Source organism: Neomonachus schauinslandi, chromosome 16, assembly GCF_002201575.2.
Source record: "Neomonachus schauinslandi chromosome 16, ASM220157v2, whole genome shotgun sequence".
Lineage (NCBI taxonomy): Eukaryota > Metazoa > Chordata > Mammalia > Carnivora > Phocidae > Neomonachus > Neomonachus schauinslandi.
Window position 1 is genome coordinate 40,465,472 of NC_058418.1, and position 26,031 is coordinate 40,491,502.

General features: G+C 43.7%; 1 protein-coding gene across 4 annotated transcripts; it reads right to left on the reverse strand.

Annotated features, from left to right (window-relative positions):
- Positions 1 to 614: 614 nt before the first annotated feature.
- On the reverse strand, positions 615 to 25,336 carry DYNC1LI2 (dynein cytoplasmic 1 light intermediate chain 2). Of its 4 annotated transcripts, XM_021704091.1 has the most exons (13): positions 25,221 to 25,336; positions 24,971 to 25,044; positions 22,586 to 22,702; positions 18,047 to 18,277; positions 12,635 to 12,804; positions 11,470 to 11,563; positions 10,335 to 10,470; positions 8,083 to 8,194; positions 7,462 to 7,521; positions 6,638 to 6,679; positions 6,121 to 6,238; positions 4,937 to 5,053; positions 615 to 3,588 (listed from the first exon to the last, which is right to left on the reverse strand). In XM_021704091.1, the coding sequence occupies exons 1-13, from the start codon at positions 25,325 to 25,327 to the stop codon at positions 3,488 to 3,490; spliced, it is 1,479 nt and encodes a 492-aa protein (XP_021559766.1). In that variant the 5' UTR covers positions 25,328 to 25,336; the 3' UTR covers positions 615 to 3,487. The 4 variants fall into 4 exon arrangements, with proteins under 4 accessions (XP_021559766.1, XP_044767374.1, XP_044767375.1 ...); XM_044911439.1 differs by lacking the exon at positions 22,586 to 22,702; XM_044911440.1 differs by lacking the exon at positions 18,047 to 18,277.
- Between the last annotated feature and the right edge of the window lie 695 nt (positions 25,337 to 26,031).

Consider the following 26,031-nt stretch of genomic DNA (forward strand, 5'->3'; position numbering starts at 1 on the left):
AGAGAGAGAAATGGAGGGAAAGAGAAAGCAAATGTGGCAAAATGTTAAAAACTGGTGAATCTATGTTAAAAAAAAGTACAAGGGTATTCAATATACTTTCAAATTTTCTGTAGGTTTACAATTTTTCAAAATAAGTTGGGAGAAAATGTGTATAATCAGCTTTAAAGAACAAAAATTTAACATGCTTATTAGTTAAATGTAATAAACAGAAACAATGTATCTCTAATACAACAAATGTGATTTTCTTCAACATATTTTACTGGTCCCCATTTAAACAGGTAAAAAACATTACGGTATAGTTGCTCTGAAATTCCTCTACGAAGCCTGAAGACTTCTGAATTAAGTAAAAGTTAGCCCAATTCAGTTGATAAAAAATTTATCTAAGAGGCAAGAAAATATGTTGGATAACTCACAAACCCCACTGTACTGTACCCGCAGCTTAGAACTCTACATACTTCAAAATATGGCTTCAAGATGTTTCTTCTTTAACAGAATTTGTTAATTTTTCGTGAGAGAGGTAAACATTTTTTGCTACATAGACCATATGATTAGCAGACAATTCAACTTTTATCTCCAGTGAGATGATTTATCATAAAGAAAGTCACCAAAAGTTGTAAGCAGTCTGGATTCGTGTTTATTGAAGCCAGTAATTAGAGACATCTTCTTTTCCAGCACTAGAAAGCAAGGTTCCACATGACTGCATAACTGCATCCGGTTAGAGCCACACCCCTGTACTAAGGCTGGTGGGGGAATAATCTGCAGTCCTAATTTTAAATTAAAAACACCAATAAACTTAGTATAGAGACGACAGTGAACTTTCACTTACAGCATCAACATTGTTAAAGGTCATGATGTACAGAGCAGTCACTTTCAACTTTGTTAAACCAATAAAACACGACAACGTCTTCAGTTTAAATAGTGATTTTAAAATGCCAATCAAAAAAAAAAGTGCAAACAAAATTAAATAATGATAGCAGCATACCCGTTGCATTTTTAGGAAAGACCAATTCATGGCCCTTATCATGGCCACATCTTCAAGGCTGGGCTTATTTCTTTGATTTTTCCACTTTAAAGACAAACAGCAGATGTAACCACTACAATATATATAAATAGTCTTAAATTGTCTTTAACAGTCTACCTTACAAGTGTATTCTGCAAATAAAATGAATTTTATTTTAAAAAGTAAAGGCTGTTTACTGTTCGGCCTTTGGTTCCACTGCTTGAAAACCCCGAAATAACAAAAAATATCTCCCCTCCTCCCACCCCCCCAAAATAACCCTGCAGCTCCCCAAAGTTGGTAGACTTTGGCAACCACTGAGCACGTGACATTACGTGCACCAGTGTCTTCTGCTACTAGGAGCATCCACTTGTCATAAGAAACTAAAAGTGATCTTCAAGAAACCTTCCCTCACAAGACAGGTGTCTTAGCATTTTATCAGTTTTAGTACATTTTATATTGACACAAAAGTGCTTATCATATTTAAATGACAAAAAATTTTTAAAAAGTAAAATTCTGCATTAAAATTTGAAATCACACTGTATCCCCTGTAGGCATGTCCCTTTCCAATAATTCTTTCTGGTTTCTGAGGTCACTCATTTTGCCCCCACCCCCACCCCAGCTGCTATAGAGAGAGGGATTAAGTGACCCCACCATCAGTGTGGTCACAGTTGTTGGGCACCTATTGGTCACTACACCACAGCTATCCTTATACAGTCAGTTTACTGTCACTATCTGGACAATCTAGTAATTGGAAGCCACAATACATTTAAAAACAAAAACTGAATTTAAAAAGGGGTGAAAAAGTGTATTTTTAACAATAAAACTGGCACAAGGAACATGTTTTTGTTTGTCGGAAAGGCAACTAAGTACTCAGCTTTCTCCTTAACAGTGTTCAGACCTTTACAAAAGAGCAATTCAAGACAGTCTTAGAGTCTTGTCTTATTATATAACACAGGTTATTAAGTTATGCCCAGTACTATGTTAGTGGTCAGTCAAATGTGGTATGTAAAAGTAATGACATTAGGGAAGTTATGCTCAGACACAGTACAACAAATATTCATATAAAAAAAGTAAACTCCACATAAGTGAACTGAGGTTTTTTTCCCCTTGGTTTGACAACAAATGTTTTATACATTAAATTAATGGTAGTGTTTGCATTCAAATGTTCTGTGTCACGTATAAAATTAAAAGTGCCATTTCAAATCCACAGAAGTCATTTCCAGAATGGTGGTATGACATGACGACGTGTATGAATTTGCCCTAAATGGAAACACTGAAACTCTTATTTCCATAAGAAAAAAACGCTACATTTTATGAAAAACACAAACAAGAAAAAAATGTATCATTTCCATTTTCAATATAAAACATTCACACTTATTTGTCCATCTGATAGCACTGATCAGACCAGAGAGCTAGGACAAGATCCTTTTGCATCAATGGAACTCTGTGAAGGTTTCCACAGACCATAAGGCAGGGATTGGTGCAAGCCAATTCATCAGAGTGCAATTACATTACAAACCTCCCTCAAACTTTCTGTAGCATATTGCATTATGGTAAAATGAGAGGTTGTTACCCATTCTCTATTAGTAGGCCAGCCTGTGGTAGTATAAAAAAATTTAATTTAAAAAACAAAGCAGGAGCTATTTAGAAAACAATTCAAAGGAAACTAATTTTGTAACTGCTGACTTTAATCACACCCCACAGTGACCGTCTGCCCCGATGCACATCTGTGGAGCCCAGCATGGCCCACGGGGACATGGCCTGGGCCACACATGTGACTCTGAGGCAGCTGCCATCTTCCCCACCATTGTCAGCTCCACCTGACTCAGGCACCCCCACACTCTACATATCTGTCATAAGTTAAAGATGCATTCAGAACAAGTCTAATTTCCATTTTCTTAGTGTTTAGCTTGGAAATGCTTTTGATTTTAAGTCTTAAAAATAATTATTCGACTTTCTACTGACCACACAGTATTTACTCACACTGCTCATCTCCGCCTTCCTCATCTCCTTCGACGTTCAGCTTCCCCACCATCACTTCTCTCATTCTTCCTTTCAGTCTTCTCTTTCCTGGACTTGCTGCTACTTAATCTGCTTCCCAAGAACAAGTGAATTCGCCAAAACGCAACTGGTCAGACTAACCACCCTCTGATCAATGATTTCCTGGTCTCATTTGCTCCACCCTGAAAGAAAGCAGGCCCTCTTTCTCCCATCTACCTTCCCTTCCACAAGAAGCCCAGCTGCACTTGCTTCCCACGAGAGAGCCGCATGCCTGAGAGTCCAAGGGTTATCCTTAACAAAGGGGTCTGACACATAACCTTCCTAAATGTGCATTTCATACTCGGACAAGTCAATGAAGTATTTTTTAAGTTCATCTCCCCTGCCCCAAAAAACTGATAGCATGTGCCATATCAGAAAAATCCTTGTCTTAGCAGATCAATATACATAGTTATTTGGTCATTTTACATATGTACTTTTTAAGGAGGATCAGGCTTCATTTTCTGTTGAAGAGTTTGTGACCATGGAGTCTGGTTTTCGAGTCATTCTATCCAGTTCTTCCTGAACATTTGTCAACACAGTCTTTTGTCCTTAAAAAAAAAAAAAAAAAAGCAGCAGTGGTAGGAAAAATTATTTTTCTAAAAGGAATATGTGAATTTACAGACTACTGTAATCATCTGTGGTGATATAAACCTCAGTAAGAATGCAAGCAAGTCTTTTTTCATTGCAATGATTATAAGGAGATACCCTAATTCAACCCTTCTTAATTCCAAACATCACAGGTCTGTGTTCCCCTGAATACATAACTGCCCCCTGTGTGGGCATGCCTTTTGCCAAATATAAGAGCCTTTCTGAAAACACTCTCACCACCCAACTCCAACCCCAGGCACTGTCATCACTGCCTTCTTAGAGGTGGTATGTGAGTTTCTGGTATACCATAAACTACTTTCTGTGCCTCAGACAGAACAGGTGTTTGTTTTGTTTTTAATTACAACACTCTAACTCACATGGGTAGTCTGGAAACACCATGTTTCAATAAGAATATAATGCTAGGGCTAGACATTTCAATACTGCACAAAGTCAGTGCTCATATTCTTTTGTTATCAAATGCTGAGGCCTGGAAATGACCCTTATCTCCTATCAGGGGATATCAGCCCGAAGCTTTGGCCACGGGACCCGACTGAGAGTCTCCAAGAACTCAGGAGCCCCTGAAGGCTTGGCTGACCTGAGGATGGAGTGATCTCCTGCAGACCTCCTTTCATCTGAAAACACCAATTAGGGAAATACTCTATTAACATTCCTTATAATCAGTGGAAAAGTAAGAGCAAAACCCTTTTTAAAATGGCCTCAAACTTCTTGGCAAAATGGGTAATTCCCAAGGAACTTGGCTCTTTTGTTTCAGAGGCCTCCAAGACATAGACTGGCCCTACTGCCCACATGGAAGGAAAGGAGGGTGGGCTGCCACAGAGAGGAGTGTGACAAGTGGGGAGCTTCATGGAGGAGGAAAGGACAACCCTCCAGTGAGACAGGGAGGGTTCACAGGCTCCAGCTCATGGCAAGACTAGAGACAGTGAACAAAAATTTTTATAAAGCATCATAGAATATTAAATATAATAAATAAAATGCCACCCATGAACAGTTCCACACCAGGGTCACATGTACAGTTTAGAATACACCTCAATTTACCCAACAGTCAGTTCCTGACAACCCAATGTACATAAATTCCACCTTAAATGTGCCAAGGAAACCTGCATGCTAATAAAGTAATCCTACTGTAAAGTGTACTGCTCGGTATAAGGTGGGGATGTGCTTACTCGCTTGGCTGTTCAGAACACGGAGGATCTGCACGTCAGGTGAAGGCAGACACTCCTGTCCACTCCCCCACCTCCAGCACTGCTCAACTGCAAGGATCAGAGGTCTCCAAGGGCCCTTCAGTACCTGATTTCTTGGCTGTGCTCTGCACACCACCAGCACCAGGACTTCCGGGAGAACCTGTTTTTTTACTCAGCAGGCTGTTGAAGAAGCTGGCCAACACACCTTCACTTGCTGCATTATCTAAGGAAACATTAAGAAAAATAGCATCACACCACTGGACGACTCAACACCACCACAAAACTAGCTTTCAGCTTGGAATTATCCATTTGTGGCTATCATCTTCCCCAGACACTGAGCACATTCATTTACTATGATTCCTTATATAATGCCACCGCCAAGGCTAATTACGTGTTAGCATGATTTATTAAGTGCAAACCTGTTTACATTTTCCATCTGTTTGGGGACATAACTCACCCAGGTGCCCTAGGATTTTTTATTTTTAAGTAATATCCATACCCAACATGGGACTCAAACTCACAACCTTGAGATCAAGAGTCACATGCTCCACCTAATGAGCCAGACAGGCATCCCTCAAAATACACTTTTTTTTTTTTTTTAAGATTTTATTTATTTATTTGAGACAGAGAGAATGAGAGAGAGAGAGCACATGAGAGGGGGGAGGGTCAGAGGGAGAAGCAGGCTCCCTGCCGAGCAGGGAGCCCGATGCGGGACTCGATCCCGGGACTCCAGGATCATGACCTGAGCCGAAAGCAGTTGCTTAACCAACTGAGCCACCCAGGCGCCCTCAAAATACACTTTTAAAGTGTCTTCTTGGGACGCCTAGGTGGCTCAGTCAGTTAAGTGTCCACCTTCGGCTCAGATCATGATCCCAGAGTCCTGGGATCGAGCCCCGTGTCAGGTTCCCTGCTCAGTGGGAAGTCTGCTTCTCTCTCTCTCTCCCTCGGCCCCTCCCCCTGCTCATGCTCATGCTGTCTCAAGTAAATAAATAAAATCTTTACAAAAAAAAAAGGTGACTTATGTTGTCTTCCTCTCTGAAGGAACCTGCACAGCCTAACTGGTATCTTACACAGAGCTAAATGCAAAGGCCACTGATTCCAACAAAGGGACAGGCCTTGGTCTCTGCCAATTGTGAGCCCCCTCCCTTTGAGGGAAAGGGGAAAGCAGCCCCTTCTTGGGGGAAGAGAACAGCCCAGCTGCCATGAGTCTCACCTTCCAAACCTAGCCACCCAGGCCTTTCAGGGTTCAAGCCTAAGATTAAAGACTCTCCATAGAGACAGGATACATACTTTTGATGTTTGGGTCCGGCTTCTTCACTGATGTGCCTGGGGAGGCGCTTGGCACACTGGCTGGCCCACCCCGGCCCTGAGTTCTTGGAGAGCCAGAGGGTCCTCTCGCAGGGGATTCCTAAGTCCAAAACCAGCCCAAGTCACACACAGGCATAAAAATAACAGGAAATACATATTCCAAAAATGAAGACATTCTCTGCAGGATGTTTTTCACAGTCTAGGGAGAAGGATGGCAGGACTGGGAGTTTGTTCCAGCTCAGTCTCTTTCTAGACCTTAGTTTCTCCTTAGAGAAATCAAGATAATAAGGCCTGCTCACTCTATTTCCCTGAGCTATATTCCTTCATCAGACATTTCCTGAGTCCCTATTATGTTCCTGGCCCTGGGCCTTCAGGGAAACCAAATTCCCTGGAAAATACAAAAACCCACACAAATATAAGCTCTTAGAAATAATGGCATCAAGAATGAAGACACCTACAACACTGGGCCTTGACCCCCCATTTAGTTTAAGGTACTCACGGAGGCTCTCGTGGGCGTGGCTGGCTGCTTGGCAAGGAGTGACTGCAAAGAGAGGGACACAATGGCCATTAACCAAGGTCTGCAGAAACACTTACTGCCCAGTGTTCCACTAGAGGGCGCCATGAACAACAACCAAGTCATAGATTTTATATTATGCATGCAAAAAGTTTAAATTCAGCAATTTGGTATATGGTGAAAAAAATAATCCAAGTAACCAGTTTTGGAGCTAAGGTAGCAAGGAGAGCACATAAGGGAGGACAGGCTGGCAAAAGAACCATCAACACCCCAGCCTGCTGAGCTGCTTGCACCATCAGGCAGACCCATGACATGGCTAAGAGACATGTCTAACAACAGTCCTAGTGAAACAGAAAGGTGAGAGTGGGTTTCCATTCTGAACTGTCAGCTTGGGGAAGTTACTCTCCTCACCTACAAAATGGATACATCAGCTCACCCGCATTCATGCACAGAAGGCTGTGTGGGGCTATGTAAAATAATGGAAGTGAGGTCAAGGCACTTGGTAAACTGTCAACACAGGAGGTATTAATTCGAGGAAACCTAATTTCCAGAGAAAATGGAACTTAAATGATACTTAAAATGATAATAAACCCCTCACTGCTGAGAATCTGCAAGCAGGTAGGGGATCACCTGAGACAGATGGTCTAACCCCTACTCTGTACCAATGCTAGAAATGGGAGGGAACAAGGAGACCTGGTTACAACCCCTTTGACACTGAAAGCTCTTTGTGATGTCCTCAACCTCACCCCACGGGACTGGCATTTCATGCATGAGAAGGCCTCTGCTCTGGTCTCACTGGTTCGTCTTACCTGTTGCTTCATTAGGAACACCTGCTCATCCTCCGCTGCCAACTCTTTGTCATGGACCAGCTGTGAAGTGAAATGACATACTCGTTTGTGGTCACAGGCCAAGAACACCAGAACTACTATCAAAATTCTCAATGAAAGAAGAATCTTGGGCTCGGGTCTCAACATGGACCTGGGGAGAGTCCCTGCTGCAACTGCACAATTACGTTTTTTCTAGCCTGGAACCAACTCTGTCCCGAGACCAGCCTCGGCATGTGGCCAACTGACATTTTTTAAGTCTGGCAGGTTCTAAATGCCTCCCAGATCAGGGCCTGCAGATCAGAGGTGCACAGGGATCTCCTGACAGTTATCCAGAGGTGTGTGTCAGGACTTAGTGGGAAACTTCAACCCAACTCCATGTGGGCATTCCATCCCTCATGCCCCACCATCTGGAGCCATTTACTTAACACCAGACTTGAGATGAACATTTTTTTAAAGGCCCTTGGATTACGTTTTTCTTCCCCTTAAAGTGGTTCAGTATGTAAAACAGATTTCTTTATATATTTCTTTTCTCATAAAAACAAACAGACAATAAACCCCCAACAAAACACAAACCCTATAACTCAAACTGACTGACTTGGTTACCTTTCTCACAGGTGGCTTCACAATAAAATCTTCATATGCATCTTCTGGCTTCACAGTTGTGAAATTTTCATGTAAAATCGCTATTTTCTTTTCATTGTCCCAACCTGCAGGTCTAAAAGCAAGGAAATAGGGATTGATGTGCTTCTCCTGGGACTGCCTCACAGCACACTTTAGAGCACATTCTGGGTTAAGAGGGCTCCTAGGTGAGTGCCTTTCTCACAAGATCTGGTCTGTAGTTGCTGGGGCTGGCTTCTAGCTTGTGGCAGATAAGCCAAAGTTTAGTGCTGGCAAAACCCATCAGCTTGACAGCGCAGATCCTGCTCCAGACTAAGCTCATGGGGCCCAAGATCTAAGGAACCAGAATGAGATCTTACTGACTACACATGCTAACCCACAGAAGTGTTCAGAGCTTTCACACAACATCATCCAGAAGAGCAAGGACACAATGGGGCCTTATTCCGAGAGAGCGGAGGTTGCAGAGAAGAGCACAGAGGACAGAGCTCAGGATGAGACTGTTTGTCTTGGGCTTCAGTGTAGAGGAAATTTCTCTGAGAACTCTTCTGAAAACAGTTTTCTTATGGACTGCTTTATTAATGTTACTGGTGTGGGAAGATGTGGAGCAAAGGAGGGCATCAGGACCTACACTCTCCTGGGCCCCAAACCAAAGGGACACAAGGAGTACTTGAGGCTCCTACATGGGTGCTGCCCTGATTGTTATCACTAATGGCACCCAAGTTCCATTAAGTTGAGCTACAGTAGCCTACATTCCCACCAGACTCTCCTAAAAGAGCAACTGTAAAATGCCCTACACAACACTTTTGAATTCTACAAGCTGTAAAAAATGCCAACTGATTGTTCTCGCAGGCCTCCCTTTCCCCACATAACCACTGCTTCACAGCTCTATGACCCAGACAGCCTTCTTAGCCAGGGTGCTCTACCCAAATGGTTTTGCTGACTTCACCAGCTCCCAAATAGCTAAAATACCAACAGGATCAAAGATGCAAAGGGACAGGGTATGATCAAAATACCATCAAGACCCAGGCAGCCTTCAGAAGCTGTGAGATGCTTTCCTCCAGAACAGCCCCGATCCCCAGACCATCTTCCTCAGCTTCCTGTTCCTCAGGATCCCAAGTGATTTGGGCACTCACATACCACTCACTGAGCTTGTGTCTCTGGTGCCTGCCTCATCGCTCTGGACAATTCTCTAAAAATCGATCTAAGGCTCTAGCTTTGCCATCTGTAAGCAGCCTGAATGAGGCTCTCCCTGAATGCTCAGGAAGCAACCCTGTTCAGTCCCCAGAGCTCTTGGCTTTCATATCTTCAGCCTTCTCAGAAACTGTCCCTCCTGCCCCTCCATTCCTTCTGGCCTGCTTAGCACACAAACACTTAGCCTTCTGCCATCACCCCTCTGCCCTCCCTGCCACAATGCCTCCACTACTCCATTACTGCCCCACCCCTGCCCTCCCAGTGCTGTGTGCAGGGACCACATCTTGTTCATTTCTGCATCCTTAGCATAGAACCTGGGCACCTAGAAGTGCTCAGCAGTTGCTGAAGGCACTGTAATTTCCGAGAATATCTACGCCTACAAACACTAGCACAAGTCCTTGGAGGCCACACAGCTTCAACATTCATTCATGCATCCAAAACACTCATCATTCTCCAGGGACAGAAAGACACAAACTGGAGGAAACAGGTATCTAAATCTCTGCCCAAGAACATCAGCCCCAGTGGCTCCTAAAATATGAAATGCCAAATATACAGTAAGTATTCAGTATAGCTAAAGCTCATGCTGATAGGTACACCAACGAAGGTGCCTGCAATCTTCCCTGCCAATGAGCAGAGAAATCAAATGCTTCAGTAGAAGATTATCAGGGTCCCCAAAGCCCAATTCCCTACACTTCAACTCCCTCCTCCAGCCAGTATTCTATCAGAGCTGACAATAAGTGGCAAAAATGGCTGGCTTAAGTTTTGGCACCTTGCTCTCAATGAAGAAAGGCAGCACACCTGACCTCACTCCACCTACTTCCCTTAGACTAGAGGCAGAATGACAAGTAATCTGGAGAGGAGCTGGGTCTACCTATCCTCTGTGAGGTCCAGCCCAAGCACTTCGCCCCATGGCAGCAGAAAACTGGCTGTGTATGACAGAGACAGAAGGCACCTTACTTGGAAGGATAAAATGTGAAAAGCAAATGTACTATAAAAAGAAGCATTAAAAAAAAAAAAGCATTTGAAATAACCTATAAGGAACTCACATAAAAACTGCATCCTTTTCCACAACTAAGGCAGGTGTGATAAAGTGGAAGCCATACGTTTTATGAACAATGTACTTATACAACAAGTCGAGGTTTTTCTCCTCCTTCACTGATGTGTAAATCAAGGCTGCTCCATCTAATCAATCCGCTTAAGGAAAACAAATTCACTGCAGGAGGAGATAAAAACAAACACATACAAGCATAATCCTCAAAGTACTACTCACAGGTGAATCAGTTTTTGCTCAATACATGATCAATAGAAAGCGTTAAAACTTTTAAAACTAAAACGGTAATCCTAACAGATGAACCACGTCGAAAGCATAAAGCATGTCAATGCTGGCAGACCATGCACTTCATTTTTTAACACGTAGACTGCTACCTTTTGACCCATCAGGTTGGTTCCTAAGCAGTCAAGTTAATGGCTCTGAGGTTAGCCCAGAAAAACATCCTCGGCATAACCAAGGTACACAGATTTGTTCCTGGACAGATGGTTCACAAGGGATCCAGTTTATCATTAAGCCCATCTTTTGTAAGAGATGGACACCGAACATGTATCAGCACCCTCACTGAGCTGGACAAGATAAAAGGCCCAGGGGAAGTGGCAGGAACCTACCCCTCACCCCCATATCCCAGAATATAGAACCAAAGCACCAACTACTATTGTATTTTTACAGAAATAAAATTCAAAAGACTGCTGACACAGTATCTCTCTCGTGGACAGCACAAAACACACATATGGGAAAAACTCTGTGGCATCTAAAACAATACTGTGTTGGGTAATTAACCCTTTCTGCAAAAAAGCAAAGTTTAAAAAGATTTCCAAAATATGGTAAAAGTAGTTTGGTATTAAGACTATCCATATCAGCTTTCTTCTTAATATGAAAGCCTTATCAAATGTACAGCATTAAAAATAAAAAGTGATGAAAGACAGACACAAATTAGTAAGTCTCAAATTCCAATACAGTAAAATACAAAACTTGCGAAAAGATGTATACAATTTCTCCATGGCAGAAGATTGTTCTGGATTCAGGAAGTACTTTAGCTTTTTGAAGATGCCCCAAATGGAGAGAAGCCTGGATCAGCACAGAGAGGGGAGCCTGCGCTCCTATGCCCTGACACAGCGTCCCAAGGATACACTGGAGGCAGAACCTCCGTAGGTGTGACTGGATGAAGTCAAAGTGCTCGTCCCTGTAATCATGCTCCTTCTCCAGGACACTCACTGCATCACACTGCAGGGAAGACAGAAAGAGAAAGGAGTTATCTTTTTGCTTCTCTCCCTGCTGAGGATGGGAACAGCATCTTCTTTAGAAATAAGGTATCATAGTTCCAAAGAAGAAAGCCGAAGCCAATTAATCAGCATTAATCTGACAAGAGTCAGAAACAACTGGAGAGTTTTCTTTCATCCTGGGCCACAGTTTCCAGAGCTGTAAAGTGGGGATAGAACAGTCTAATCACCTCACAGTTGTTCTCAGAATCAAACACAGTCACATCAGGAAGCAGGCCCATGGGACATGGCTGTGCACTGCACACTCCACAGGACTCCTGTCTCACAGAATATAATGCGAATGGCACACTCTGTGGTTGAGAATAAAGTACTTTTGAAACCCAAAATGTTGTGTGTTTTAAGTCTATTTATTTATTTAAGTAATCTCTACACATAATGTGGGGCTCAAACTCACGACCCGAGATCAAGAGTCTCAGGCTCTTCTGACTGAGCTGGCCAGGCGTCCAAAAACCCAAAATGTTTTAAAAGCTACTTTTTTTTTCTTTTGCAAGAGAAACAACTTTATTTCTCTCTGACTGAACTTAATTTTCATTCTCACATCATCATTCTATAGGGTAGAACAAACTGAAACTTTGAGTCCCCTTCCTTCTTTTCCTACTGAGTGTTATGTTCCTTTCTGAAAATCATCTCAAATCCAACAGATTTTAAGAGACTAAAACCCTGAAGAATTCTGCTCTTCTATATTATTTTTTATAATCAGCTTGGGCTAGATCAACTGGTTCACAGAACCTTAAGAAAACTGCTTTTAGTTCTAAGTTTGAATCACTCAACAAAGATGACAGTGCTTCATGGAGAGATTAACTCAAACTATGAACAAACTGAGCGATGTCATGTTTCCAGCAGCAACATTAAATGACAATATTCTCTAGCCTGACCTACTCAATGTACCTTAGTGAATCCCGATTTAGTACAACTCTCTTGTAGGAAGACACACAAGTAAAGCCCCTTAGTTTCTTTCAGATGGTGACTGTACACTGGCCAAACCCAGCCAGATTTACAATTCCCTGGCACATACCTTTGTGCACACCACCAACACTGGGATTCCCAGGTTATGAGTCAGCATATTGTCACCAAGAGGCAAGGCAACATTTTCTTCATCAGGACCTGAGGTCAAAGGTCCTCTTCTCTGTGGGGAACCTTGACAACCTTCTTCAGGCTCAACATAGTCTTGAAAATCTTTCACAACTACAGGTGAAAAAAGGAAAAGAAAATCACAAATAAATAAAAAATACACATGCCAGTTTTAGGAAACCAAAAAAGGCAGTAATAAGCATAAAACATAAAGAGTCATAACAAACTTCCCAACTCTGCTCTACTGCAATATTAGGGATTTGGAGGTAGTGATGCAAAATGCCAATTCTGATACATTCAGTCTGAGCACTATAAATTCAGAGCAGCAAAGACATACCCCCGGACATCTTTAATTATATACAACTCTTAAATAGGTTTTAATTTTTTTATTTACCTATTTCTTTAAGATTTTATTTTTAAGTCATCTCTACACCCAATGTGGGGCTTGAACTCATAACCCTGAGATCAAGAGTTGCATGCTCTACCAACTGAACCAGCCACAAGTTTTTAAAAAAGAGTAAGTGTTGGGGCGCCTCAGTGGCTCAGTCATTAAGCATCTGCCTTCAGCTCAGGTCATGATCCCGGGGTCCTGGGATCAAGCCCCGCATCGGGCTCCCTGCTTGGTGGGAAGCCTGCTTCTCCCTCTCCCACTCCCCCTGCTTGTGTTCCCCCTCTCGCTGTCTCTCTCTGTCAAATAAATAAATAAAATCTAAAAAAAAATAAAATAAAATAAATAAAAAAGATTAAGTTGTTTTTTTTTTTTAAAGATTTTATTTGACAGAGAGAGACACAGAGAAAGAGGGAACACAAGCAGGGGGAGTGGGAGAGGGAGAAGCAGGCTTTCTGCTGAGCAGGGAGCCCGATGCGGGGCTTGATCCCAGGACTCTGGGATCATGACCTGAGCCGAAGGCAGACGCTTAACGACTGAGCCACCCAGGTGCCCCAGATTAAGTTTTTTTAAAAAAAGTTTTTAAAAAAATTATAAGATTTTAATACTTTCTAATGTGAAAAAAGCCGCGTTTCTTATATATCTAATATTTTAAAAAATGAGACTAGTAAAATAATCTGAATTCCACAAGAACATGCTGTTTCCATACAGCTGACATGTCTGTACTAAGGAGCGAGGCTGGGCTTGGCCAGCCCATCCACATCTCTTCATCATCCTCACTCTTGTGGACGGTCTCATCTTTAGGAGATCCCGAGTCACTGTGCAGTGCTGACCGACCTGTTCCTGCCTAACACACGATGGAGTCAGCGGTATAATGTCCACTTCTTGGCACACACAGTCACTACTTCAGGTCAAGAGTGCAATCCCACGGGAGGGCCTTCAAGCTGAGAATAGTCCATGGCCCTGGTTAAGCTAAGTGAACACAAAGCTCACGGATCCATACCTTTTCATGGGTACTTCAAGGCTTACATGTCAGGCCAGAAAACAAGGATATGATAATTAAAGCTACTTTGAGCTAGAGCAGCAAACACGCAGCTCTATACCCTTCTACACCCATTAGGACAAAAGGACCAAAATGCCTTTTAGTCTCATCCACAACATGCTCATTAAGAAAATACAAATAAATGGATTAAAGAGAACCTAGAGAGAGGTGCACATACTCCTCTTCATCCACAGACAGATTTCAAATATTTTTTTAAGGGGGGGAGGGACAGGGAGAGGAAAAGAACTTTTTTTTTTAAGATTTTATTTGTCAGAGAAAGAGAGAGAGAGAGAGACAGCGAGCACGCATGAGCACAAGCAGAGGGAGCAGCAGGCTCCCTGCTGATCAAGGAGCCCAATGTGGGATTCAATTCCAGGACCCTGGGATCATATCCTGAGCCGAAGGCAGACGCTTAGCCGATTGAGCCACCCAGGTGTCCCACAATTTCTCTTTATTAAGCTCATTCATATAATTTCATTGTCAATATAAACACTCAAGAGATCTTCACTGATTTAAAAAAAAAAAAACTAAAAAACAGAAATGGTTTCTGATGAACTTAACATGGCTGTTGAAGGATTTTGAAGAAATCAAAGGTTCTCAAATTTTCTCCTTGAAAGCATTTTAACAAATCTTCAAATCAATGGAAAACACAACGGCTTAAGTGTGGGTAATACCTATCACTGTCCAACATCACATGAGGCACTCAACCAGGAATTCCAAGACAGTGAGCATGGCAGAGCCTGGAGCAAGTTACAGGTAAGCTAAGTGGCTATGGGAAGTGAGGCAGGGGTGCGCCAACTCCAACGGTGAGCTCCAGGGAACTCCATCACCCAGTGCACTGCATGTATTCTACATATGCCAGGATGTAAAAATAGTTGAGAAGCCTAGGGTTAGACTAGTCACTCTCTAAAGGAATGACTTAACTATAGCTATCGAGCAACTGTAGGAAACACACGTGTTTTTAATAACTCAGCATTTTAGAAAATAAGTTGGAAGACAGAATTAAGTGTTCATAACATAGAGATTGGTGAAAAAGGAGGATAAAAACATAATGACTGTGTAATTCAGATAATAAAATTTGCATTTCCCTTAGGGAGCACACATACCACAGTATTAACAATTTCTCTCCAATGGTGGGATGGCCAATATTTCACAGTCCACCTGGGGGGTCCCCCTTTAGTATCTCATGGGAGTGGGTAGGGGAAGGAGATCAGAGTACTCTACCCTAGCTGCTGCCTCTCTCTCATCTTTTCCCTCCTACCTCATTGATCACCCACTGATTCCACAGTCCTGAAAAGATTTCACAGACAGCACCTAATCTTTTTTCTCTATTTGATAAGCAAGGGAAGCCCCAGACATAAAGCAGGAAAGACTAACCTACACAAGTACCACCTTCTAGTAGCTCTGGGGTTGCTCTGCCTTCCCCGGTCACTGCCAGCTAAACAGCTGCCACAGATTCAGGACCCCTGGGGAATCGCATCCTGAAAGAGTGGCCCGCTGTGGAACAGCATTCCAAACTCAGCAGACTGGAGACCGGCGTTGGATTAGAACTAGGCTGGGTGACAGCCCTTCGCTCATTCAATACAATACCTAGAGTCCAACTTATCTGCAAAGTGGGAGTCTGATGAGCAAGAAGATGGATGACTGCTTTATGAAAATGTAACCTACAGCCAGTACTAACAAAGGCATTCCTTCAACAGGCAACACAAAGGCACAACTACCATCCAAACATCTCGGAGGAAGGGCGGTGAAAACAACAGAGGCCTTCAAGGAAGGTTAACCAGAGTCATAAGGCACAGATGTGGTTCCAGCAATCGCTAGTTGCCCTCCTGTGTCCTCTCTCCTCTACTTCCTTAGAACCAAACCCAACCCTGATACATGGAACACATAGCCATACAGAACTACATTTCCCAGCCTCCTTAGGAAGACAATAGGCACGCACCCTTCAGCCCCTTTCCTCTTCCTCCATGTGCTGCCTGAAACACGGATATGAAGGCTACAGCTCTAGTTGTCCAGAGGAAGAGAACCACACCCTAGAGATGACAAAGCAATAAGCAGAAGGAGCCAGGATCTTTTGAGTCTGCCTTCCCAGAGCTGCTTTCCAGGCTTGAACTGCTTACCTCTAGATTTCATTCATAGGACAGAATCAACTTGTCTTTTTTAAACCACTGTTATTTTGGGTTTTGTGTCACAAGCAGCTGAATCTAATCCTAAGTGACAGACATCAATGACTAAGCACATAATAAATTCAATAGTTCATGGGAACACAAGCTCCCAGGAGCAGGCATCTTATCTGCTGTGTGCATCTCCGATGCCTAGAACAGACCCAGTCCAAGAAAGACACTTTCCCTAACTGGGAAAGGAAAATATCCTTGGCTTGATCTTTCTTTTTTTTCTGTTTTAAAAATCTTCACAAGGTTATAACACTAAGAAAAAAGATTCAGAGACTGAAATCTCCAGGGCATTAACCCATTAATCTGGGTAAGCCTGGGGTTACCAGTGAATGGGCAGTGAAAGACAAACAGCTCTTCAGCCTCAGAACTATTCTAAGAAGTTGTCTTTAAGTTCTCTATTCCAGGGGAAAAAGAGGCATTATCTAGAAAGGTCAGTGGTTGAAGACAGACGAGCTGAGCTGCATAACAACCACTGTAGCATACATGCGGGTGACCCGGGAAACACACATGTATGCAGCAAACCAAATAATTAGATGTTAAACTCCCTGTTTTAGCTAATGTGGGACAGGAGCAAGAGGAATTTATGATAGGAAGACACACAGTGAGAGATACAATTTAGAAAGCACATCAAAATTTCTGAACCCTTCTGCCAGTAAGTGTGAAGATCCCATGTGCCATGCCCTAGAAGCCCTCATTAATTCACTAAAGGGAATGATGTCATCTTGTGGCAAAAAGCCAGGCTGAGCCCAGCCTGCCCTGGCCAAGACTGCTGCTGCTGCACACGCCACAGCCCCAGCCCCTGCCCCTCCCATTTCCCTGGCAAGTGGACAGAAGCTGATGTAATTGCACAGAAGCAAGGGAAAGGAAAAATAAGCTTCTGAATCACAATAAGGAAAAACAAAACAAAACAAACTTTGTTTAATTTGAAAGTTCTGTTGTCAAAAGGGCTTGGGTGTCCTTAGTCTCAAAATAGCCTCTCATTTTAATGACAAAAAATGACCTTCCTATTTCTAACTAAAATCATACTTGCTGGATCCCAAAATGAACTAAGGTAGAAGCTCAAAGATTTCTCTTTTGTAGGGCTTCCTTTAAACCTCTCAATAAGAGAGTCCATGGGGCCTCAATGGAATCTCAGGGCAATGGACTCAAGCTGCAGATCCCACAGTAGGCCTCCACACCCACTGATGCTAACTCAATAGTTAGAATAACAGAAAAGTGGAAAGACCCACAGAACTGATCCAAATTTGAGGGGTGAGGAAAGAACCCGTATTTTAAAAGAGAACCAATGAAGATAATAAGGAATATGGATTCGTTTACTTTCTTCAACTGTGATGCTTGAGAATAAGACTGCTTTAAATACTTTTTGACTACTGAATTTACAAGAGCAACTCTGAAATAAACTGTACAAACAAAATTACATATTCCATAAGGGAAGCTTTGTAACCTCCTGACACTATGAAAAGGAAGGTGGCTTGAACCATCCAAAGACACTAGTGAATTTTCCAATTAAGAAAATCCTATTTTGGGGCGCCTGGGTGGCTCAGTTGGTTAAGCGACTGCCTTCGGCTCAGGTCATGATCCTGGAGTCCCTGGATCGAGTCCCGCATCGGGCTCCCTGCTCGGCAGGGAGTCTGTTTCTCCCTCTGACCCTCCCCCCTCTCATGTGCTCTCTCTCATTCTCTCTGTCTCAAATAAATAAATAAAATCTTTAAAAAAAAAAAAAAGAAAGAAAGAAAATCCTATTTTACTTACACTTCCGTTCCAGCTCCCTCATTTCTTCTGGTGGAATTTTCATTTTATCAATGTGCTCACGTAAAACACTAGCCCATTTCTGTAGAGATTCCATCACGGTCCAAGGCCTAGACATGTCTGCAACAAAAATGACCAGGGTCTCCGGCAAGGATTCAGCAGACACTGCAAACTTCAGCAAGCCTTTGTGGTATAGGTCTCCATCCAGAATCCACACATTGCAGCGTGTGTGATCTAAAAAAAGTAGTAAAGCTAAGTTACTACCTGACAATAACCATCAGCACAGCTGGAAAAAAGCCACATCAAGAACTTGAGGAGTGCCTGGGTGGCTCAGTCAGTTAAGCATCAGCCTTCGGCTCAGGTCATGATCTCGGGGTCCTGGAATCGAGTGCGTGAGGCTCCCTGCTTAGTGGGGTCTGCTTTTGCCTCTCCCTCCACCCTCCTCCCACTCCGCCGCTCATGTGCGCTGTCAAATAAATAAAATCTTTAAAAAAAAAAGAACTTGAAGGTAACCACCATAGAATTCCAGACAAAACACACAAAGAAATCCTCTTTGGAAAAGAGCCCAAGTGTTCAGTGAGCAGTAACCCTTGGTCAAGGTGCCTAGTGAACTATCTACACTTTAAAAATTTGTAATTACCATAATATATTATATCCACATCTAAAGAGATTCCAGCAACGTCTGAGGAATAAAGAGTGAAGGACATTTTAGCTTTCAATAGGAATCAAATGATACATATAAAAGCTAAAATGTTCACTGGTCAACTGCTCTATAGTCTATGTAGTCCATTCTCCTCAGCTACCAACAATCCATGGGGCAACAAGCTGTGCCGAAGAGCCTGTGGTTAAACAAGCTCTTCTTGTCCGACACACTAAGCAGGGAGTTCACATAACTACAAACGGTGCCAAAGACACAGGACCTTTGTGTTTAAATGCCAAGATAAAATCATTACATATAAAAATTGAGGTATAAGAATTACTGGATGCCTGGTGATATTAAGGAATTAGTTATTTTTGGTATAATAAGAATATAGCTATGTTTTAAAAAATCCTTATCTTTTAGGGGCGCGCCTGGGTGTCTCAGTCAGTTAAGCATCTGCCTTCGGCTCAGGTCATGATCCCAGGGTCCCTGCTTGTGCTCTCACACTCTCTCTCTCAAATGAATAAATAAAAAATCTTAAAAAAACAAAAACAAAAAACTTACCTTTTAAACATACATATGGAAGTATTTGCAAATGAAATATGTCTGAAATTTGCTTCACCATAATCCAGTGTGGAGTGAAAGAAGTGAGAATATAGTTGAAATAAAATTGCTAAAGAACTGTTTAAGGTAACTCTTTGAGGCAAATAACACACACTGGGGTTCATGATCCTAAGTCTATGTTGTACCTATTTTTAAAGGTCTTCCATAATAAAAGGTTAAACATACACACAAATGTGCAACTACTGACATTTAATGAAGCACATTGTTCCAAAATCATACCTGGATGATCAAACCATAGAAGGTAATTCTCCACGGGCGCCTGGGTGGCTCAGTCTGTTGGGCGACTGCCTTCGGCTCAGGTCATGATCCTGGAGTCCCTGGATCGAGTCCCACATCGGGCTCCCTGCTCAGCAGGGAGTCTGCTTCTCCCTCTGACCCTCCCCTATCTTGTGCTCTCTCTCTCTCTGTTACTCTCTCTCTCAAATAAATAAATAAAATCTTAAAAAAAAAGAAGAAGAAGATAATTCTCCACAATAAGCTATTTTAAAAAGTTTTTAGGTATCATTTTTGAGAAATACTTTTCTTATAAAAGTGCCTTGAGGGAGAACTCCTACAATCATAAGTATCATTTCACTAACTTCTTTCCCAACAAATTCCAAAATACACTTTTAAAAACCTATCTTCTGTTAGCTATGCTTTTTTGTGTAATTGATTCATTAAAACATATACTCTTAAAAATTTTATACTCACGACTTTATTTCAACAGTATAATAAGGTATCTCCACCTAACTAAACTTTCAAAGTTCTAATACACTTTATTTATTTATTTTTTAAAGATTCTGTTTATTTGACCGACAGAGATAACGAGAGCAGGAACACAAGCAGGGGGAGCGGGAGAGGAAGAAGCAGGCTTCCCACCAAGCAGGGAGCCTGATGCGGGGCTCGATCCCAGGACCCTGGGATCATGACCTGAGCCGAAGGCAGACGCTTAAAGACTGAGCCACCCAGGCACCCCTCTAATACATTTTAGACAGTGATTTTGGTTTGGGTTCTGTGGATGTCTTGAAAGATACTGCCCTGTACCTGAAGCCCACTGATTTTAATGCCTTCCCCTCACCAGGCATGGTTCCTTTCTTCAGCTTCTCTTCCCACTGCCCACTACACATAATCAGCCATGCGCATGGAGAGCACACACAGCACATGTGATGTTAAACGGATGCCCACAACCCTGGAGGCAGTGGTTCTTTGACGTGTCATGCCCCACCACAAACCAGGGACAAGCCAGAGACCATTTTCTCTACCTGTGTGATTGTCTGCAAAATGTATTATTTATAACCCACTCACATCACACAATAAAAAAGACTACTGATGAAAGATGTATAACTAATCACTGGTAAGGCAACTCCTCCATCAAAAAAAGGCCTGCAAGTAGGTGGCCTAAAAATGCAGAGACCAGGAAATTTTTAAGGCAACCTTAAGGAATCTGAAATAAATGTTAACACGTTCTTCAATTCAAAGGCAAGTGAATATGGTTAATATGATGCTTTGGCATGATATATGCTTATGCCATCTTGACACAAGAAGCTACACAGGTTCACAGAATGTTTACACCAGGTTTTGTACTTTCAAAAGGGTACTGGAGCTACCACTGTGTCTCAAGTAGTCGGCCATCTCTCATTCCATCAACCTACAAAATAGGTATTGTTCCTCAATTCTACAAATAAGGAAATGGAGGTGTGGAGGGCTTAGGTCAGTCACAACTAGTGATTATAGAAGCAGGACTCTGAACCAGTTCTGGTGGCTCCAAAACCCAAGTGCTTTCCACAATAAACATGCTGCCCAACAAAAACAGGATGCAAAAGACTCAGACAATATGAAGCCCTCTAAGCCTGGCCCAGTGGCCCCTCAGTCCCAGACTTACCCACACTGATGCTGGTGGGCCCAGCTGAGCACCTGAATGCCTGTCTTCCTTATTAAGAAGAGCCCTCAGCACCAGGCCTACCTCCTACCTTTCTTTCACAACTTTCAGGCAATGTTTGGCATGGGAAAGGAAGCTAGGAGAGGAAGAGCAGGAATCAGGCCTCTGGGGTTCTAAAATGACCATTCAGTTAACATTAATAGAATGCAGATCTCCAAGATTTAATAAGAGATCCTTATCCATGACCTCTATTAAATGACTTTTGGAGATCAAAGAATTATATTGCTGGAAAGGACCTGGGTCCATCTTCTTCATTTTAGCACTAAGGAAATGGGGAACCAGAGGTGGTGGGATCTGCTCCTTTATATAATCACCCTTATACTATGATCCTTACTGTTTAAATGGGTAAAGGCAAATATAAAGTAATCTAACACAGGTATTTCACCCTTAGATGAAATAACCTTACAAATGAAAAGACCTAGGCACCAATGATTATTTGTTTTAGAGCCATTCATAAAGCTTCAAAGTTTATAAAAGAGGTATTACTGAGTAGTGGTAACAAAAAACAATTACTCCAATCCAACTCATCATTATACTTTTAAGAAATAATTTTTAAGTAATATCTAATCTTTATAAGAGTGCTTATCATGTACTTTTCTTTTCTTATCATGTACTTTTCATATTCCCAACTACCCTGTAGGTAGAAACTACTACTATCCATATTCTAGAGATAAGGAATTAAGAGAGAACATCATCACCTCCAAGCCTCTATTTCCTCCACTGAAAGAAACACAGGCAATCAGCATTTCTACATTGTCACAAAAAGACTCAAAAAACTCTACTGTGAATATCTATTGAGCTGTTATTCTCTGAATCATACGAATTTCAGATTCTCCACTAGGACATGGCAGAGTAACAATGTGCCCAAATCAATCTGCCAAGCATTTCTCTCATAGAAAGGTCCAAAGCCTTTATGTATTTATTTTTTCCAAAGCTTTTAAGAACATCTTTCTTACTACCTTTATGTGCATTTGAAACTTTACCTTCAATATCTCCTTTTAATTAGGGGCTACCCAGAGCAATAGCTAACAGTCCCAATTCCTCATTTTTATTAACATACTCTAAAAGGGAAAAGTGGGTTGGGGCACCTGGCTGGCTCAGTCGGAAGAGCATGCGACTCTTGATCTCAGGGTCATGAATTTGAGCTCCATGATGGGTGTAGCGATTACTTAAAGAAATAAACTTAAAAAAAAAAAAAGTGGTAAAGTCCTGCAAAGATATACATTTCATCTGTTGCCCTGTGACTAACTCTCTTAGAACTAAACAGAAAAGTGAGAATGCCTAGACACACTGCAGGAGCCACAACCTCGGAGTCTGAGACATGCATATACCCCTTACCACGGATCAACATTTCACTTACCGTCTCGGTCCTCATCATGGACGCTGAGGTAGAGATACTCTAGGCCTCTTCCTTTTTTGCCATGCTCAGCTCCTTGAAGTTTAGTCATGAGGGTTGTTTTCCCAGAGCCATCTTCACCTACAAACAATATACAGAAGAAGGCAAAGTGTGCTGTTTATTCTAGGCAAGGACGGGGAGTATTGACATTTACACAAGTGACAACTAAGAATTTCATGCAAAGCCTGCTGCTGAGATCTGACCTGCATTCATCATAAACAAAGTAGGCTTTGGGGTGCCTGGGTGGCTCAGTCGGTTAAGCGGCTGCCTTCGGCTCAGGTCATGATCCCAGGGTCCTGGGATCAAGCCCCGCATCGGGCTCCCTGCTCAGCGGAAAGCCTGCTTCTCCCTCTCCCACTCCCCCTGCTTGTGTTCCCTCTCTTGCTGTGTCTCTCTCTGTCAAATAAATAAATAAAATCTTAAAAAAAAAAAAAAACAAAGTAGGCTTTGCTGTAAGAGTGGGTGGGGGGATGGTGATAAAGGTGGCAAATTGCAAGATTGAAATGATATTCTACTGCAGTCATCCTTATTTCACAAGGGACAGAATAAGGCAGGTCCACAGGCCCTACCTACAATTTGTAAGACATGCATCTGGAGAAGTAAAAGTAAAAGGTGGAGTCAGTTTCTCACAAAATAAACTTTTACTACAAGAAAAGCAAGAAATCTTCAAAATATAATTAACCTTAAAGCCAGGAACTGGGAACTAAAAAAAAGTCTGATCCTGCCTCATAATCATGAAGAATAGAAACTATTATTCACTTTTGATTTTAGTACCTCTCTTTCATAAGCATCCTGGAGGCTAGGAAACTGATGAAAATAATTACAGACCTGAGCAAAACTCTTAAGTACAGTCTCAGTAATTATCAAGCTCCTCCTCATCCCCCTCCCACCAACTAACAACCACCCCCACCCCCGAAAAAGAAACCTTAAACATTAAGACAAACCACCACCCAGAAACATTACTAGGCACCCCTGGGATTTAATAATATGGAATTACAGGACATGAGAATTGAGAGGCATTCCACAGATCAAAGGCCTCTTCTCCATCCCCAGTGCCACTACTGCATTCAGATACTCCACACAGAGATACTCCCTTCTGGGCCATGGTGAACATTTGTCAGCCTGACTTCAATATCTGCTCATTTTTGTCACCTGCAACTCTGCTGCCAGAATTCCCTTTCTAAAACACAGATCTGGTGACCTTGATGCCCCACTTAATGAGGATCTCTAACGGTCCTCTATTCCTCTATTACCTTCTGTAGTGATTATTACCTAAAGACCATAAACTTGCCTCAAAAACACTGGCAAAATTACCCTAACAGTTATTGCCAGGAGGATTAGGGGATGGAGGGGAAACAAAAGGCCTTGAAACTGAGGGGCCTCCAGGAAAAAGCATCAACTCTTCAGTCCTCCACAATCTGCCCCAACTTACTTCATCCGTCACCTTCCACAAGAAGCTTCTGGCAGCTTCCAACCCCCCACACCCTCCTGTCACCTCTGTGTTCCTACAAACACTAACCCACTGTACCCTTTCATGTTGACACTTATCCTTCAAAACACCGGACACCAAAAGTACCCTCCCGCAAAACATCAAGCAATGTGATGCTCCCACAGTCATCTTGCCATGCCAACATGGTGTAGCACAATTACCAACCTATCAGTCTCTCATTAGCCTGAGATTCTTGTGCAAAGTCTGAAAGATATCTGTGCTGTCTCTGTGCCCAGCCTACAGGAACCGCTCAACAAATGGGTTCTCTGAATGAATGAACCTGATCAAACTCCCTCACTTGCAGAAGGAACTGAGACCAGACACACTAAGGGACCTGACCCAGCAGTGAGGGCTGGAATAATGCAGTAAAGTCCCCAGGGAGGACTCCAAGACCTACTGTCCTTTGCAGGGTCTCCCCGACTGTGCACTACTTATGAAGATGAAGGAATGGCCCCGGTGTCATTTCTAGCCCTGACCCCAAGTCATCTCGTTCCCGCACCTCCTTCACCTAACCTACTCATATTCTCACCCTCCCTCACCCCATCCGCAATTTGGTGAACTTCGAGGCTATGAGCGCAGGGAATCAGGGACATTTAAAACAAGGTTGATGTTGCGGCCAAATGACTAAGGAATGTGCCGACAACTCCATGCCAGCATCACTGGACTCTCCAAAAGAGATGTCCCAACCTCAGGCACGGTGGACTTGGCCATCCTCCGGCTGGCCAGCCAGGATCTCCAGCCCTCCCGGGAGAGGCAGGCTGCGGGCAGGCGACAGGGGAGAGAGAGGCTGGGACCTGTGAGAGGGGCGCCCGTCTCGCCCACCCCAGCTCCCCGGGCAACGCCCCGCCTCCGGCGCTCACCGAAGACCAGGATGTTCTTGCCGGACGGCAGCTTGGACCTGGCGCGGGTGGACACCTCGCTCAGGATCGAGGACCTATGGGGACAACAGCGAAGCGGTCAGCCCCGGGGCTAGCCTGGACCCGACTGGACCTACCCTGCCCGCGACGGCCCGTCAGACCATCAGACGGTCCAGTCCAGTCCGGCCGGCTCCCCGCCCGGCCGCGCCCTCCTGGGCTCAGCCGGCTCGGCCCGGCCGCCTCGCTGTCTTACCATAGGCTCTGGCCTTCTTCCTCCTCACTGGTTAGGTCGCCGGCAGCCGCCACGGCGGGCCCGTTGGGACCCAGCAGCAGCTTCTTCTCCACCCCCACCGGCGCCATCTTGCCAACTGCAGCCACAAAGAGGGCCCTCCCCCGGGCCCGCCGAGGACCCGCGAGGACCCTGGTCGGGCCGCCCGCCGCCCGCCGCCCCCCCGCGCCACACCTCACGCCGCCCGCCCTATAGGGTCCACGCCGCCCGCCGCGCTCCGCCGGGCCCACGATGTCCGCGAGCTCCCACAGGGTCGTGAGGCCGCCGCGGTGGTGGAAGGTGGGCGGCGGTCAGGCGGCCGCCGGGGCAGCCATGCGCAGAGAGGCGACGGCGGCTGGAGGGGGAACCGCCCGGACGGAGAGCGCGCGGGCGGCCTCTGCCGGCCAAGGGGTGCAGCGGCACCCGGCCTGGGGTCCTCGCGCCGCTCCGCGCTCGCGGTGCGCCGTCGGGGGCCAGGAAGCGAAGTGGGCTGGCGCGAACAGTTCAGGCTTTGGAGTGAGACCAGTGCACGACAGCGCCATTTATCTGGCGCTTACCTGTGCCACAGTCACACATTATCTCACTGAATGTATCTAACCCTTTCACAGACGAGGAACCTGAAGCTTGGAAAGCTTAAGAAACCTTCCCGAGGACCCCAGTGCCAGAAGATAGCATCCCCGTACTTCAATCTTATTCACTGAGTTTAAACTATTGAATCATGAACTCTGCCCAGTTCTCACCAAGCCCCGCACTGAAAGATCGACCTTAAACTAGACCCTCAAATCCTCATAAATAG